Raw genomic sequence first — 18,855 nt, 5'->3', positions numbered from 1 at the left:
CACCCATCGCGCACAGTGCCAGCTTGTAGTCTGTTCCCAACCATGCTGTTACTCAGAATGTATGAGTCGTGCGTTGAACCAGGCCACCTCGCCACAATGTTGGTTAATTGCATTTGCGCATCACATGTGATCTTTACATTGATCGAATGAAAATGTTTCCTGTTGACATATACAAATTCATCATGTGATGGCGCTTCTATAGCAATGTGTGTGCAGTCGATTGCTCCGATAACACTAGGAAAACCGGCTCTCGCTGCAAATTACGCTTTAATGTTGACCTGTTCAGCTGCATTGTATGGGAGTTTGATATACCTGGCTGACATGCGGATAATTCCGTCCCACACGGCCGGCATGGCTCCACTCAGGGTCGACTGGCACAGTCCCAATCGGTCGGCCAGCTCCCTCTGGAATGTCCCGGTTGCTAGGAACCCCAGTGTGGTCAGCACCTGTATGGGCACAGGCAGCGCATGGCTCCCCGCTGTGTTGCGCTCCAAGGCTGGCCGCAGCTCTGTGAGCCAGTTGTCATCATGTGCCAGTAAATCCCCTCTGTCTCTGAACACACGCTCTCTTCGTATTGCACCATTTACAATGTCTTCTAATACTGCTAAAGCAGCCATTGTTTTTAACGGTATTTTTTGCACCACTTTGCGCATGCTTTTATATCCACTCATGTAATTGCAGACACGTGGGTGTGTTAATTGTTCATCAGTGTTAATTGTTCATGTGTCTCTGATGTGCACATCACTCAGTCTGAAGACTAATTTTTTTCACATTTCCCAGCATCACCTCTAAATGTCGCCAAAGGATCAACAGCTGTAGAAATGTGCGTACGCCAGCCATGAAGTTGGTGTGAGGCACCGCACATTTCCACGATCATTTCACTCTCGATACATCTGAACTTTGCCGTGAAAAAGAGCGTACGCCACGTTTTTGTGTGTACGCACCCTTTGTACATGAGGCCCCTGCTGATTTGTGGACATGTTAGTCACATGTTTGGTATTTTTTCTGTGTTGGTTCTTTTTAATTATTTTCATAAAATGTATAACTGAGATGAATTTTCAATAAACAGGTGTTTGTGAGTTATTTGTGTCCTGTAATAAAAAAGGGAACAACTCTTCATATAAAAACTGTGACTCCAGTCTAAGACCTTAATCTCCTTCATTTTTAGTCATATAAAAATCACAGCAAAGAAAAAGCATTTTAAGAAATCAAACGCTTCATGTTTTCTGAAGAGACTCTGATCAACTCATAATAACAACATTAACTGTGTGCCACAGTAGGTACGAGGGAGACGCTTCACAGAATAAGATGGTAGTACTCTTAGTACTACCACCAGTAGATGGTAGAGACTCTTTGTTCTTTCACTCATCACCTGAGTCAAAGTACCTGATCCATTAATTACACTTTCATTGGAATAATGGATCATCTTGGAACGTGTCCAGTCTCCTTGTGGAATAATAGAGTTTCAGTTTGATGTACTTTGTGCACAACAATTAGCCCTTTAGCTCCACTGTTTTATCTTGTTTGATGGTTTTACTGCAGAAACAGACGACTGACAGATGTTACCAACTGGCTGAAGTGATAACAGAGTTCTCACAGCTTCATCTTTGGACATTTAACTTCAGTGAGGAGCCAAATATATGTGAGCTAACATATAAAAACATATCATTTAAAGGATGTAAAGCTTTGTTTGGACCTTATAAGTTCTCAGATGATCATCTGTCTTTGTGTTTTCTTTTAATTATAAGGTTGAAATGGTACTGAGTCAGTGTGCATGAGGGGTCAAAGGTCATGAGTCTTCTCTTTAATTGTCCCAATTTGCCTTTATGTATGGTGTGTGTGTGTGTGTGTGTGTGTGTGTGTGTGTGTGTGTGTGTGTGTGTGTCCTCAGTGAAGTGTATCAGTCTCTGCAGTAGCTTCCAGCTGCAGCAGTCAGTTCAGTTTCTGTTCAGTCTGACTGAGGGAGGTTTTTGTACGACGCTTTTTCACTGTGTGAACACCCACTGACTGTTGATGCTGTGAAGACTCAGACAGTAGTAAACTGCTGCATCTTCAGCCTGGACTCCACTGATGGTCAGAGTGAAGTCAGAGTTTGATCCACTACCTGTAAAACGACCTGGAATCCCTGATGCTCGATTGCTAGCAGTATAAATGAGCAATTTAGGAGTTCCTCCATCTTTCTGTTGGTACCAGTGTAAGTAGGTATTACCATGAACATTCTGACTGGTCCTACATGTGATCCTGACGGAGCCTCCCAGAGCAGAGCTCACTGCTGCAGGCTGAGTCACTGTGACCTGGCCTCTGGACTCTGAGGATACAGAGACAAACACATAAAGCAGCGTCATGGTTTTGTCGGCTTCATTTCAGAGGGACGGATGTTCATAGAGGAGAGGAGTTTGATTCTCTGGACTTTACCTGTGAAGCAGCAGCAGAGGAGAGTCCAGATGAGGACGGAGGTCAAAGTCATGTTTTTGATGAGGAGGATTTCTGTGGCTTCCGTTGTCATGAAGGACAGCTGTCAGTCATCCAGTGTTCAACTGTCAGGACTATAAACTCTCCCAGAGCACTGGAGCATGGTGCTGCTGATGCAAAGTGGCTCTCTATGGAAATGCTCTGACCCACTCCAACAGGGACTCTGCTTCTGGTTTCACCCTGCTGCTGCTCTCAGTCTGCACTGTGTTGAGCTGTCTCTCTCTGTTTTGCATGTTCGTCTGTTACCATTAAAATTGGTCATATTTGGTATATAATCTAGTCCAGGGGTGTCCAATCCTGCTCCTGGAGAGCTACTTTCCTGCTCTTTTCAGGTTTCTCTCTATACTCTAACACACCTGATTCAAAGGTTCTGCTCATTATCAATCCTCTGAGAAGCTTCATTTGATTGATAACGAGCAGATGATTAAATTCAGGTGTTAGAGTACAGAGAAACCTAAAACATGCTGGAAGGTAGCTCTCCGGGGGCAGGATTGGGCACCCCTGATATAGTCGTACTGATACACGTAGCAACATATAGCAAAGCAACAGAAAACCAACGAGTCACATCACTGAAGTCTACTGTTGATGCTTCAGATGTTTTAAGTCCTTAACTTGTAAGAAGAAATAATTAATTATTTGAATAAATTTAAGGTCAGAAAATTGATGAGACCAAAATTGATTTTGGGATGTATAACTGGATATCATTAGCGTACAAGAGAATCTTCACTTTGTGTTACTCAGAAAAGTTGCAGCATTTCTGTCTTATAAAAGTTTGAATATGAAAGTTTTCAGATGTTTCTATTTCATCATGTCTTAATTATGTGTGCAAAAATGTTAGGCCCATTTACCTCAAGCTGAGGTGAAGCTCATCATACACACACTTGTTGTAACTTTATTATAATTATATTATTATAAGTGGTCCAGAGGGCTGTTGTATGACTCATGATTTCAGTTCATTAAACGACCTCATCACACCTGTCTATATTTCTTGTTCCCACTGGCTCCCCTTATAGTCTATCCCTAAGTAACCTGAGGCCGGGGAGACAGCATTCTTCTCAAGTACAATAACTCCAATGTCAAGATTAGACTAAAGGGTGACAGTGAGATCCTCCAATCTCACAAACTTGATTCACATTCCCTGTAAGCAAAATATCCTCGCCCCTGCTTCTGCAGGTCTTTTGCAATTCGTTCTGGATCCTATTTTCAATCGGCTGTCTTCTCCTACACTGAGAGACAATGAAGTCGATCCTCAGTTTCCTTTGGACGTCTCTCCATTTTTTACTGAAAGCACGTCCCTCCTCAAATCCTACCTCTTTTGTCAGTTCCTGTGTGGGTATTCCGCCATGCAGAGATATTAGGAACTCTTCCAAGAACTCCCCCCAGTCTTTTGAGGCCCGACGTTTTCCTGATGCACCCGCACTGTCCTCCTCTTCCTCTCAACCTCCAGTCAGTGGTAGGCACTTGTTGAGTAGACCGTCAATGGCTGTAGCAGGATTTTTCAGCGGCGCTCCTTTGTCTCCCAAGAAAAAGTTTCCTTTGTTAGATGCTGACTGTTCCTGACCTGTAACGTAGACGGATCTGACGTAGACAAAGCATCAATCAAACCAGGCTTCTTGTTCCTTTGTCAGCGTAAAGCTGTACGGTACTCCAGTTTAGGATCGTTGAACAAGAACGCCTCTGCCAAATGATTTTCGATTAACCCATTCCTCCACCTTTAGGTCCAAAACAGTCCGTGCTTTTCATCAGCAAAGCTACGCAGTAGTTCCTGACGTCTGTCAGTCTCCCCTTCTCCACAGGCTGACCCTGCCATAGCCTGTCACATGTGTCATCCATTATTGGCGTCGAGGTGCTTGCCTGAGGTTGTTCACTCGAGCTCTGTGCTCCTCCTGTTTGTGCAGCCATGTTTGTAATGAGGAAGCCCCATTCAAGAAGCTTTTGCGCCAGAGTCTTGCAAGAGGTGTCATCCTTTACGATGTCGGACAATTCGGCATAGTCCCACACCCTTGCTTTTTTTGTCCACTGTCGCCGGAATTCCTTCGCTCTTCTTACCTCAGCTTGGCGCTCCTCTGGAGTGTTGTTTTTTATACACACTCTTGCTAAGTGCATCGGTAGCCGCTCCTGGGGAGTCTGGCAGAGATGGCAGTGCACAGTGTTTCTCTCCTTAGCGGCTGACTCCATCGTTGCGGAACAGGGTGGTGAAATCTCTCTGACAGCACGACAGGACGAGGAGTTTCCTGGCGGGAGAGGAAGAAATGCTCTAGCTCTTAAAAGAGCTGTTTTTTTATGTGCAAAGCAGCGTCCAGGTGCCTTGACTGAAGCGCAGAAGGTCAGGTGGCTTAGTCTTCTGAGCTGGTACTCTTGTAGGTCTGGCAGGGCTCTTTGCTGATGTCGTCCCGTAGATTCAATCTCTGAGGTGAAGCTAGAAAGTCATGGGTAAAGCAGGGGACTATACCTCGGGTGTCAGTGTCCCCTTGTTAAGGCGTTGGCACCCCATAAACAAATTGGCAGATTGTGCACCCAGAAACTTCCCTAATGTGTCTTTACTTGATACTGATTGCTTATTGTTTTACTCACTGATTGACTGATTGATTAGGAAGAAATTAGCAACTAGGTTATATGAAATTGGACAATGTAGTCCTAAATTCAGATCCAGCTGGCAAAGCACAGCCACAAAGTGTCAGGATCGCCTTTCTATTGGTGCGTGGAGCCCCCCAGCAAACACAGTGGTTCATTTTGCCCCCAGAAACATGCCAATGTGTCTGCATTTGGTAAAAAATAGCTTAATCATTGTGTGGCAGTCACCCATTTTCTGGTGCTTGCCATTGTTCCCATTTTCCCACTTAATTTTGGTTGAGTTACTTAGCTGATTAGAGGGTTATTCAGTTCACCTGTTGCACAGGGTGTGGGGGGCGGGCTCCTAATGATTAACTGAGAGCAGCTTGGTGCATCGTCCTCAGGGCCAATCAGGGTGTGACGACGCCTTTCTTTAGGTTTTAAAAGAGGTGGAATTGCACTCCCCGGTGTCTTTCTGATATTTCCTTGAATTGCTAAGACAGCCTAAGTCTGAGCATGACACTCTGGTCTCTTAGGCCCTGATGAGATTCTTTTGCTCTTTTGTCTATTTTTGATTGTTGTGATGTTCACACAATATGTGAAATGAAAGGCTATTCTTTTAACTAGGTTACCTGCATCAGGGCGGATAAGTGTCATTCGTGCAAGAATTTAACTTGCCAAACGTTAGCCTAGCGCCTGCAGGCTTTAGTTATTATGTCCATTTGCTATTTTCTTTAAAAAACCCTTTTTACACGTTTCCTATTATTTGTTTGATTTGGGAGAAATTAAAGAGGCCAAAGAAACAATATTTCAGTTCCCTTTGTTATTGAAGAGGCATTTGTTTTTTATAAAAAAGGCATTCTTTTTTGGTATTTTTATATGGTTGGGAACCTGTCCTCTGGCTTTGTCGTGATGAGCCACATAAATCGCAACCACGAAGGGACCCGTTACACACAATCATAATCTTTCTAATGATAAGTTACATATGGCGACTCAGAAGTGAAGGCAACAGTGCCTTTGACATGAGGGCCTTTTAATCTTTAGGAGTCACTCCAGTGAGACACTGAGGACCCTGAGGAATTTTGTGTGTGTGTGTGTGTGTGTCCTCAGTGAAGTGTATCAGTCTCTGCAGTAGCTTCCAGCTGCAGCAGTCAGTTCAGTTTCTGTTCAGTCTGACTGAGGGAGGTTTTTGTACGACGCTTTTTCACTGTGTGAACACATACTGACTGTTGATGAGGTGAAAACTCTGACAGTAGTAAACTGCTGCATCTTCAGCCTGGACTCCACTGATGGTCAGAGTGAAGTCAGAGTTTGATCCACTGCCTGTAAAACGACCTGGAATCCCTGATTGTCGAGTGCTGGCAACATATATGAGCAGTTTCGGAGTTCCTCCATCTTTCTGTTGGTACCAGGCTAAGTAGTGGTATGGGCTACTATAAAAAACATTCTGACTGGTCCTACATGTGATCCTGACGGAGCCTCCCAGAGCAGAGCTCACTGCTGCAGGCTGAGTCACTGTGACCTGGCCTCTGGACTCTGAGGATACAGAGACAAACACATAAAGCAGCGTCATGGTTTTGTCGGCTTCATTTCAGAGGGACGGATGTTCATAGAGGAGAGGAGTTTGATTCTCTGGACTTTACCTGTGAAGCAGCAGCAGAGGAGAGTCCAGATGAGGACGGAGGTCAAAGTCATGTTTTTGATGAGGAGGATTTCTGTGGCTTCTGTTGTCATGAAGGACAGCTGTCAGTCATCCAGTGTTCAACTGTCAGGACTATAAACTCTCCCAGAGCACTGGAGCATGGTGCTGCTGATGCAAAGTGGCTCTCTATGGAAATGCTCTGACCGACTCCAACAGGGACTTTTATTACCCTGATGATGCTGTTTAATAATGGATCAATCAATGAATCTGACTATTGATTAAACATCTTTTAACACCAATCCAATCTGATTTTAGGTTCATGCTTCTGGACAAGTTGATGTAGAAAAAATGTCTTTGGTTCTAACAAATTAAACACTACAGAAACAAAATAGTTCCAACATTAAAACATGATTAATAAAAACATGCTGTCTTAAACTTTGTAGCATTGTATTATTGTCAGTTTTGATTGAATGTGTAAAAATCTTGCACACAGAGACTCATTTTGGTGAGTTTGTTTGTGTCAAAGTCAGAGAGCCGTGTCTCTCTACAGTGAGAGGTTTTTGTACGGCGGCTCAATGAGTTTGTATCACTGTGGAACACGTTCGGTGGAGGAACCAGACTGGAAGTTAACTGTAAGTAACTTTGACTTCTACATGAACTCAAACTCAGTCATTTTTCTTGTTTATTGAATACAAACAAAACATTTTGTCTTTGAAACTAAATCTTAATATAATTGATGTCAGCATTACTCCAGTGTTGTACAGATAACATTGTGTCTGATGAAAGAAGTCTTTAGCTTCACTCAAATGTTCATAATGACAGTTAGTATACGATCATCATTTTATTGTTCTTCAAAGTTAGATAACAAACTTTTCCCTCATTAAAAGATCTTTTTGAAACTCAGACTGAAATAAATGTTACATTGTTTAAATGTGATAATTATTATATTTCAGATCAAGAAATCTACAAAGTATTTATTTAGTGAGAGTATTATCAGTAACAATTGCATGTGTCTTACTTGCTCTTCCCACAGTCGGATCATTTCACATACTCAGTACAATCAATGGATATTATAATGTCACTGCAGCTACTACACACTGTATTTTAGCAGTGACACAGTTTCTCAGCAGTAAAGTGTCTCTTTTGTCCTGTTTAAATAGTGATGTTTGTGGAAATGGTGAGAATTAAAACACTCTGATGAGTTTGGATCGAGCTGAAGGTGAAGGCTCGTTGTATTTTTCAGAACGTGTAATGATTGAACACTGAAGACTTTCCCGCTTGAGACGTTATCTTTAGCACTGAAACCTGTCTGTTTCATGGTTCAGCAGTGATGCCTGTCTGTTGTCATGGTTACTCAGCTCAGAGAGGGAAATGAAACACAGAAGACCACGTTGATCCAATCTGAGGAGGACACCCAGCAGACTTAGGCTGCATCTAACAGGGTGGAGTTTTCTTCTTCTACTTTCTTCATGTTGTCTCTCTGTTGCCTCCTCCAGTGGGACGACTCGTCCCCACCCTGACGGTGCTGCCCCCCTCCGATGAGGAGCTGAAGCAGGGGAAGGCCACGCTCATGTGCCTGGCCAACAAGGGCTTCCCCTCGGACTGGAGTCTGGCCTGGAAGGTGGACGGCAGCAGCAGCAGCAGCGGGGCGCAGAGCAGGAGCCCCGGGGTGCTGGAGGACGGCCGCTACAGCTGGAGCAGCACCCTGAGGCTCACTGCAGACCAGTGGAGGAAGGTGGGCTCTGTGACCTGTGAGGCCTCCCAGGGCTCCCAGACTCCTCTCTCAGAGACTCTGAGGAGAGACCAGTGTTCCCAGTACTGATCTGACTTGATAGCTCTCTGCTATGGTTTTACCCTTCTCCTGCTTCCTGTCTGCACTGTGATACACCGTCTCTTTCTCTCTGTGTCTCTAGTTAAACATTTGTTCTTGCTTGCTGTATTGGTGATATTTTTAATTGTTCAACATAATAAAAATAATCACAATATGTTGATTTCTGTCTGGTTTTCTTTGCCATTTATTTCACATTAGAACCATAAGTTAGGCATGAATCCAAAAGTAACACGAGTTGTTTCCAGACCTTAATGATTGGAGAAAGTAGTTCATAGTTGTTGTAGGTTTGTCTCTTATAATGAATCAAAGAGTCAATATATGGTATATAATCTCCACATAATGATCAGCTGCTCTCTGCTGCTGTTCTCAGTCCACACACTCTGTTTCTGGTTCTTTCTTTCTCTCATGACACTTTTCAACATTTACATGTTCCTGCTTCTGCTGATGGATTCAATCCTTTACAACTCCAGTTTTTATTGTGTACAATATAAAAGTGTCATGTATTTTCACTTGACCTCATATCCACAGTCAGAGCATTGGTTGAATTCAGACTCTTTCATAGCTAAATCAAATGTTTCTTATCTCACAGCTAACTGAAAAAAAACTTTCTTAAGATGTGAATAAACAGGTTATTTTCAGGATTATGAATGTAAATCAGGGTATCATCTGCATAATAATGGCTCAATAATTACCTCTCTGACAGATAAAAGTAGGTAATGTTAGATCAGAGTTTCTAACTGTTACAAAAGGTGTCCCACAAGGTTCTACCTTAGGACCTATCCTGTTCACTATTTATATAAATGATGTCTTGTCTTTGCAAACCTGTGATGCCCACCTTCATGCAGATGACACTATTTTATGGTACAGTCATTGAAAGAGTCGAACAATATAAATATCTTGGCATCTGGGTTGATAACAAATTCACATTCAAACCCGATATTGATGCACTCACTAAAAAATTAAAAATGAAGCTTGGCTTCTTATACAGACAAAAGTCTTGTTTCCCTCTGCTGTGTAGAAAGAGGATTGTGGAAGCAACTTTTCTTTCAGTGCTGGACTATGGGGATGTTATCTACAGACATGCGGCAACATCCACTCTTGCACCCTTAAATGCTGTCTACCATTCAGCCCTTAGATTTATAACTGGAGACAACTATGGCACCCATCACTGCCTTTTATATCAAAATGTGGGTTGGCCTTCTCTTTCTATTAGAAGAGACCAGCATTTGTTTTTATTTATTCATAAAGGGCTTCTTAAAAAATTGCCTCTTTATTTGTCATCCCTTCTTGGATGGAGAGTTGCAAAACATAACACTCGTTCACAGGACTGGTTAGTGCTGCAGGTCCCCAGAGTTCACAGTGAACTAGGAAAGACTGCTTTTAAATTCTTCGCACCGAATGCTTGGAACACATTACAGTGCACCTGAAAGCTCGACACTCTGGTTCCAATGGGTCAGTTCAGAAATCTTCTCAAAAGTCTGATTGATTTCAGTTGTGATTGATTTTAACTTCTTTAACTCGTTTTAACTGACCTTTATTATTTTTATGGCTTTCATTGTATTATTCACATTGGGTTAGGGGATTCAAGATGGCCACAGCTGCATGAGCGTCTGTCTCAGGCCACAGACTGCTTTTCTATTTTGAGCTGCTATAACTGCTCTAATTGCCCCAACCGCAAGGTTTGAGATAATTACATAGCGCTGGTTTTGATTTTTTTTTATCTTCAATTTTATTTTCCCGTGGAAGACCTCTTTTTTTGAGTGATTTTTCTCGGGTGGTAAATTGTTTGTCCAGCGTCATGGCCGAAGTCAACTTACAAACTATTTGCCAAGCCATTCAACAATTCAAAGTTGATCTGACGGCTCATTTTGACTCAAAAATCGAGACCGTTCAAGCTGGCCTGAGTCTTATTCAGGGATCTCTGTCAACAATGAGTGAACAAATATCGGAGATCCAACAGCGGGTGTCCGCTAATGAAGACAACATTGACGACCTGGTAAAACGTGTACAAGCTCTGGAAAAGGATAATGCTTACCTGAAGGATAAAGTTGAGGATGCCGAGAACAGAAGTCGGTCCTCCAACCTTTGCTTCATTAATATTCCGGAACAAAAGGAAGGAAGAGACATGATCGCCTTTGTGAACCAGCTGATTCCTCAGCTGTTCGGTAAAGAAACTTTCCCACGTTGCCGGTCATTGAAAGAGCCCACCGCTCCCCGACCTTTAGCTCCAACACCAGATCTGTTCCTCCTCGACCGATCCTGGTGAAGTTCTTAAAATTCCAGGACAAAGTAAGGATCTTAAGACTGGCCAGGGAGAAACGTGAGATCACCTATATGGGGACCCGAGTCTACATATATCCTGACTTCAGTGCCGGTTTGGTGAAGAAACGTCGACAGTTTGACGATGTCAAAAGGGATCTCCGTGCCACGGATATTAAGTATTCCCTGTTGTATCCGGCAAAGCTGAGAGTGATAGTGGAGGGAAAGGCAAAAGTCTTCACATCTTCTGAGGAAGCGAAGTCCTTCTGTAGACATCTTTCCTCCCCGCCCACATCCTCTTCTTCCCCTGGATAAAGTCGTGAGTGGCCCAGCCGGTAAAGTTGTCAGTTCCCCGGTTCTGTCCAGCTGAATCATGATTATTGGACTGGCTCTTTACTTTTTGTTAGTAATCAACTTTAGTTAACTTTTTACTTTGTCTAAATGAGCGTACGGTGGAATGAAGGAGGTTGCGAGCCATGATTATTATTTGCCGTAAAATGTGACGTTGATGACGTCAGTCCCTGTCAAAACTGTCGCAACGACTGCAGAAATGACTGTCGCTCGGTCAATAGACGTTTCATTTTCAGTAACTGAACATAAGCAGAGACACTTGCTCGATGTAAATAAAACGAAGATATAAAGAACTGCATAAATTCCGTTAACGTACCTCTGCATAAAAAATTGCATGATCTTTGGTTTATCAAGTCAGCTAGATATGAGATTAGGTGTATGCCTATACTTGTAGGGCTGTATGTATGCGTGTGTGCATACATGTAGGTATGCGTATGTGAGTAAATTGTAGGTAGGGATGTAAGCATGTATATGAGCATGTTTAGGTATGTAAGCAGCTTAAGAGATAGCCTACTTAGTAATATAACTTGGTTCTATTGGCCCTTCTGTTTGTTTGATTTAGTATTTGTTTTTCTACCATAAGTAGGGCCCTCCTTTCTTTCTATTAGTAGGACTTAAGTATGCAGCAGTCTGAACCTGTGGCTGTGAGCTTAACTCCAGTTAACATGCCACTCACCTCTATGTGGCTGTGTGTGTGTTTGCATATGTATTTATGTTTTATGTGCTTTGTTGTATGTTTTATGTGCTGCTCTCACCCACTAACCAAGATCCCTGATTGCTCCACTTATTACCAACTCCTTGAAATGGTTTCTCATGGCTTGTGTTGATGAGGTACACTCACCATCATCTGGAGATGATGTTGACAAGGAAACTACTATTAGTGACGACAGTGTCAGTTTAGAACTGGAAACTTTCATTTATACAGATTATAAATCCCATAGCATGATGAATGAAATTGATCCAGATAATAATTTTTTTACAAACACTAAATATGACTGTAATTATTATACAGAAACAAAATTTAATAGTACGATTAATACTGAAAATAAAATATCATTGATCCATTTCAACAGCCGAAGCCTATATGCAAATTATAACTCAATTAAAGACTATCTTGATCAATTTAATTCACCATTCAATATAATAGCAATGTCTGAGACGTGGTTGAACCCTGATAAAGGCACGGATTTTAATATGCGTGGGTATGAAATGTATTACATGAACAGACAAAACAAAAAAGGAGGTGGTGTTGCAGTATATATTGACAAAAATGTTGACTGTCAGGTATTGGAAAAAATGTCAATGGCCGCGTTTCCCAGATTCGATCGTTCTTAAGGACTTAAGAAGGCTCTTAAGAAGGGTTCGGCTAAGAAGGAGCGCTAAGATAGGGGTGTTTCCCAGACGCGTTCTTAACTGCCTTCTTAAGATCCCGCCAAAGAAGCTTCCCAAGAAGCTCTTAGTGGGAGCTGTCCACCGCCGTGGTGCTGAAACTAAATCAATCGATGCCAGGCAAATCAATCACCCACCACTTTATCAGCGCATAAATCACACACAACACCCTGTGGTCCCCACACACAGGTGCAATTAGGCTACGCGCGCGTGTATGTGTGTGTGATCACAGCTAACAGGTGTATCCAAGTAGTAATCAAGCCCATTACCGCATATATACCCCCCTGTGGCTAGGCACACACACGTGAGAATGGAAAAAGCAGCCAGCAAACGAAACAAGAGGTCACCCTCGTTTACCGCAGAGGAGATGGCCGTATTAGTGGACGAGGTCTGGCAGCACCGTGATGTGTTATTTGGGGGAACAAAGGGCAAAAAAAACATCGCATTAAAGAACCGAATTTGGCAGGCCATAGCCCAAAAGATGTCCCCCTCTAGTCCCTGTGGCCTGCGAGACTGGGGTGCTGTAAGAAAGAAGTGGCAGGAGTTCCAAAGCCAAACCAAAAAAAAAGTGCAAAGGTGAGGCGAGAGAGCATGGGCACGGGTGGTGGCGCACCTGGTGCTACAACCCTCACTCGGGACGAGGAAAAAGTCCTATCCATAATTGGAAAGACGGCCTCTGAAGGCATTAGTGGGGGCATCGATCTTCTGGGGGACAAGGGCCTCTCAGAAAACAGCGAGGGCGAGGAGGAGGAGGAGGAGGAGGAGCCATCTGGGAGCAGAGCGGTGACATACACGTCCCCAGGAGAGGACGACCCCCCACAACCGAGCCCTGTCCCCGCGCGCCAACCAGCAGGGCCCGGTGTCCGCATGCGGGGAGGCTTAACAGGGCGGCCCCCCATAACGACCTGTACCTGCAGTGAGACGCTGGTGCGTCTCGAGAGGGAGAAACTGGCGGTGCTGCGGGGGATAGAGGGCCAACTGGAGAGACAGACTGCCCTCCAGGAGGAGACGGTGCAGATCGAACGCCAGAAGTTGGAGCTGCACCGGTGACAGCTGGCACTTGCCGAGGCGCAGTTCAACCGTCCCTCCATCTCGGTCCCAATAATTCTCCCCCAGGATGGAGGTAAGGGGCATTTCTATTTTTTTTTCTCCGCATTGCACAATGTATCCCGTTCAATTTCACTAATCAATCTCCCTTCATTGCAGGTGATGCAGATGCAGACGCCCAGTAACGACAGCGGTGCCACTGCTTTTTGTTTCTCTTTGTTTTTTTTAATAAACTATCAACAGGGTTGTTGATGTTTTTATAGCTAATGTAAACTCATATGCAGATGCCGAATGTGTGTGAAAACGTAATGAGTGATAGTAATGATGATTCATTTTATTTATGTAGCTACAGGAACACATGGGCAATTCTTTATTTTTATATCGTTATTTTTCTTCTTATGCTATTATTTTTCTTGCGTCAGTGTTCTGCAGCTGTGGGCGCACATTCATCATTACGCATGGTTTTAGTATTCCTTTGAGTGTCAGATATAACTTTCCCTGACGCGGCTGCAGTGAGCGTTTGGTCGCTAAGAAGGCTGTTAAGAGTGGGTCAGGCTGATCTTACATTTCCTTCTTAGTGAAAGATCTTCTTAAGCTAAGAACGACTCTGGGAAACACGTCCTTCTTTCACAGCGCTCTTAAGAGCGCTCCTAAGAAGCTCTTAGCGCTTAAGAGCTTCTTAACGAATCTGGGAAACGCGGCCATTATCCTCACAGCCTGGACCCTCCACATATCTGTTTGAGCTTGGTACATTTTGAACACAAGCAACCATATCAACCTTATCAGGCTCGGCAGACAGGCTGTTCCAAAGTCATTGTGCTGTGATGGCAGAAGCACGATCACTTTTGTTTTAGGCCACGACTTTGGAACAACCTGAAAGCCCCCACCTGAGGATCTAAGGCTGTGGGCTGGCTCATGGGGTGTCAAAAATTGTAGCTTGGACCAGACCCATATGTGCTATAACAGTGATCAGTAAATTCTTAAATCAATTCTAAAAGTAACAGGAAGCCAATGTAGTGAAGCCAGGACTGGGATCATGTGATGCCGTCTGTTAAAACCAGTAAGAAGCCGAGCTGCTGCATTCTGGACTAGTTGGAGGCGAGAGAGTGATTTGTGGTTGATTCCGGAGAGGAGGGAGTTACAGTCGTCCAATCTGGAGAAGATGAGTGACTGAATTACTTTTTAACCAACAAACCAACAAAGTGCAGCGTCCCTGATGATATGAGTATGATTATAAGACAAGAAAGTTTTATTATGAAACTTTGGATACATGTTGGTGAGTAGGTAAAGCAACTGTTGGAGGGTTCATTCTGCTTAATGAAAGTGTGTGTGTGTGTGTGTGTGTGTGTGTGTGTGTGTGCGCGTGTGTGTGTGCGCGTGTGTGTGTGTGTGTGTTTGTGTGTGTGTGTCCTCAGTGAAGTGTATCAGTCTCTGCAGTAGCTTCCAGCTGCAGCAGTCAGTTCAGTTTCTGTTCAGTCTGACTGAGAGAGGTTTTTGTACGAAGCTTTTTCACTGTGTGAACACATTCTGACTGTTGATCCAGTGATAACTCTGACAGTAGTAAACTGCTGCATCTTCAGCCTGGACTCCACTGATGGTCAGAGTGAAGTCAGAGTTTGATCCACTGCCTGTAAAACGACTTGGAATCCCTGATGCTCGAGTGCTAGCACTATAAATGAGCCGTTTAGGAGTTCCTCCATCTTTCTGTTGGTACCAGGCTAAAGAGCTAGTACTCTGACTGGTCCTACATGTGATGGTGACGGAGCCTCCAAGAGCAGAGCTCACTGCTGCAGGCTGAGTCACTGTGACCTGGCCTCTGGACTCTGAGGATACAGAGACAAACACATAAAGCAGCGTCATGGTTTTGTCGGCTTCATTTCGGAGGGACGGATGTTCATAGAGGAGAGGAGTTTGATTCTCTGGACTTTACCTGTGAAGCAGCAGCAGAGGAGAGTCCAGATGAGGACGGAGGTCAAAGTCATGTTTTTGATGAGGAGGATTTCTGTGGCTTCTGTTGTCATGAAGGACAGCTGTCAGTCATCCAGTGTTCAACTGTCAGGACTATAAACTCTCCCAGAGCACTGGAGCATGGTGCTGCTGATGCAAAGTGGCTCTCTATGGAAATGCTCTGACCGACTCCAACAGGGACTTTAATTACCCTGATGATGCTGTTTAATAATGGATCAATCAATGAATCTGACTATTGATTAAACATCTTTTAACACCAATCCAATCTGATTTTAGGTTCATGCTTCTGGACAAATTGATGTAGAAAAAATGTCTTTGGTTCTAACAAATTAAACACTACAGAAACAAAATAGTTCCAACATTAAAACATGATCAATAAAAACATGCTGTCTTAAACTTTGTAGCATTGTATTATTGTCAGTTTTGATTGAATGTGTAAAAATCTTGCACACAGAGACTCATTTTGGTGAGTTTGTTTGTGTCAAAGTCAGAGAGCCGTGTCTCTCTACAGTGAGAGGTTTTTGTACGGCGGCTCAATGAGTTTGTATCACTGTGGTACACGTTCGGTGGAGGAACCAGACTGGAAGTTAACTGTAAGTAACTTTGACTTCTACATGAACTCAAACTCAGTCATTTTTCTTGTTTATTGAATACAAACAAAACATTTTGTCTTTGAAACTAAATCTTAATATAATTGATGTCAGCATTACTCCAGTGTTGTACAGATAACATTGTGTCTGATGAAAGAAGTCTTTAGCTTCACTCAAATGTTCATAATGACAGTTAGTATACGATCATCATTTTATTGTTCTTCAAAAGTTAGATAACAAACTTTTCCCTCATTAAAAGATCTTTTTGAAACTCAGACTGAAATAAATGTTACATTGTTTAAATGTGATAATTATTATATTTCAGATCAAGAAATCTACAAAGTATTTATTTAGTGAGAGTATTATCAGTAACAATTGCATGTGTCTTACTTGCTCTTCCCACAGTCGGATCATTTCACATACTCAGTACAATCAATGGATATTATAATGTCACTGCAGCTACTACACACTGTATTTTAGCAGTGACACAGTTTCTCAGCAGTAAAGTGTCTCTTTTGTCCTGTTTAAATAGTGATGTTTGTGGAAATGGTGAGAATTAAAACACTCTGATGAGTTTGGAAAGAGCTGAAGGTGAAGGCTTGTTGTATTTTTCAGAACATGTAATGATTGAACACTGAAGACTTTCCCGCTTGAGACGTTATCTTTAGCACTGAAACCTGTCTGTTTCATGGTTCAGCAGTGATGCCTGTCTGTTGTCATGGTTACTCAGCTCAGAGAGGGAAGTGAAACACAGAAGACCACGTTGATCCAATCTGAGGAGGAGACCCAGCAGACTTAGGCTGCATCTAACAGGGTGGAGTTTTCTTCTTCTACTTTCTTCATGTTGTCTCTCTGTTGCCTCCTCCAGTGGGACGACTCGTCCCCACCCTGACGGTGCTGCCTCCCTCCGATGAGGAGCTGCAGCAGGGGAAGGCCACGCTCATGTGCCTGGCCAACAAGGGCTTCCCCTCAGACTGGAGTCTGGCCTGGAAGGTGGACGGCAGCAGCAGCAGCAGCGGGGCGCAGAGCAGGAGCCCCGCGGTGCTGGAGGACGGCCGCTACAGCTGGAGCAGCACCCTGAGGCTCACTGCAGACCAGTGGAGGAAGGTGGGCTCTGTGACCTGTGAGGCCTCCCAGGGCTCCCAGACTCCTCTCTCAGAGACTCTGAGGAGAGACCAGTGTTCCCAGTACTGATCTGACTCACTGGGACTCTGCTCCTGGTTTTCCTCTGCTCCTGCTCTCAGTCCGACCCCCTGTCTCTTAAACTCTTTTTCTCTCTGTTTCAACATGAACGTGTTTCTGCTTGTGTTAATGGTTTCACCATTTCAAACAATAAAGATTTGATCATGTATATTCTAACAGTGAATTGTCCTGAGACTTTCTTTCTTTGATACAGACTGTATCATTAAAGATAAGATTAGATAAGATACACTTTATTGATCAGCTCAAAGTAAAGGACAGGGTAAAACAAGTGATGGATAAAAGAGGCAAGACAAAAAGACAATAAAATACAATAATATAAAAAGAATCATAAATATATACACTATGTACACCTTTCACTTATTGTGGATGGTTACGTTTTTGTGCAAAAAAACTGCACCAAAAACACACACGGTGTGTATCATGGTGATGTGGTTGATGATGAGTAAAGTGAAATATTGCAGAATAAATAACAATTGCACATGAGAGGTATTAGCACAGACATAATTGCACGGTATGGATGAGGTAATAAAAATGCATCAGTACATGTACCAAAGTATACTTTAATAATATGTTACAGTAGATATGCATACATAGAAAAACAGTGCAAAGCAGCTGCCATGTAGTGACTGGTGGATGAGTGACAGAGTATTGTGATCAGACAGTGATGCTGATGTTATAAAGTCTGACTGCAGATGGGCTGAAGGATCTGCGGTAGCGCTCCTTCTCGCAGGGTGGGTGTCTCAGTCTGCTGCTGAAGGAGCTGCTTAAGGTCCCCACAGTCTCATGCAGGGGGTGGGAGGGGTTGTCCATGATAGATGTCAGCTTGGCTAACATCCTCCTCTCACCCACCTCCTCTATGGAGTCCAGAGGACAGTCCAGGACAGAACCGGCCCTCCTGACCAGTCTGTTTAGTCTCTTCCTGTCCCTCTCTGTGCTCCCTCCTCCCCAGCAGACCACTGCATAGAAAAGTGCAGACGTCACCACAGTGCCGTAAAATGTCCGTAACAGAGCCCCGCATACTCCAGAGGACCTCAGTCTCCTCAGCAGGTGCAAGACGTCTGTGTTGTGTGACCAGTCCAGTTTGTTACTGAGGTGAACTCCCAGGTACTTGTAGGTCTCCACCCTCTCAATATCCAATCCCTGGATGTTCACCGGTGCAGTCCGGGGTGTCCTCCTGCAGAAGTCAATCACCACCTCCTTCGTCTTGCTGGCGTTGACCTGAAGATGGTTGAGCTCACACCACTCGACAAACTCCGTGATGACCTCCCTGTACTCCTGTTCGTTCCCCTCAGGTACACACCCGATGATGGCTGTATCATCGCAGAGCTTCTGGAGGTGACAGCTCCCAGAGTCGTAACTGTAGTCTGAAGTGTACAGGGTGAAGACAAAGGGGGAGAGCACTGTACCCTGTGGAGCCCCTGTGCTGCAGACCACCATGTCCGAGTCAGTGAACTGTAGCTGACATCAACATATCATGCTGTTTCCCCCTCAGAGCTCAAAAACTTGAATAATCTTATAGAACACTGATCTGGTGATTTGTGGACATGTTA

General features: G+C 43.7%; 3 gene segments (V, D, J or C); all 3 read left to right on the top strand.

The window, feature by feature from the left end:
• LOC138608624 (Ig kappa chain V-III region MOPC 63-like) overlaps positions 1-18,855 on the top strand; it is a 36,515-nt gene that overhangs the window by 4,489 nt on the left and 13,171 nt on the right.
• LOC138608540 (Ig kappa-b4 chain C region-like) lies at positions 322-17,296 on the top strand. The segment is given in 3 exon segments: positions 322-510; positions 7,224-7,299; positions 16,971-17,296. Coding segments are annotated over 3 exon segments (591 nt in total).
• On the top strand, positions 7,865-8,630 carry LOC138608542 (Ig kappa-b4 chain C region-like). The segment is given in 2 exon segments: positions 7,865-7,886; positions 8,164-8,630. Coding segments are annotated over 2 exon segments (348 nt in total).

This window comes from Semicossyphus pulcher, unplaced genomic scaffold, assembly GCF_022749685.1.
Source record: "Semicossyphus pulcher isolate SPU_LCO1_2020_fin unplaced genomic scaffold, fSemPul1.0.p SCAF_5, whole genome shotgun sequence".
Taxonomy (NCBI): domain Eukaryota; kingdom Metazoa; phylum Chordata; class Actinopteri; order Labriformes; family Labridae; genus Semicossyphus; species Semicossyphus pulcher.
The sequence above is the reverse complement of the archived record's forward strand: the minus strand, read 5'-3'. Positions and strand labels throughout refer to the sequence as shown.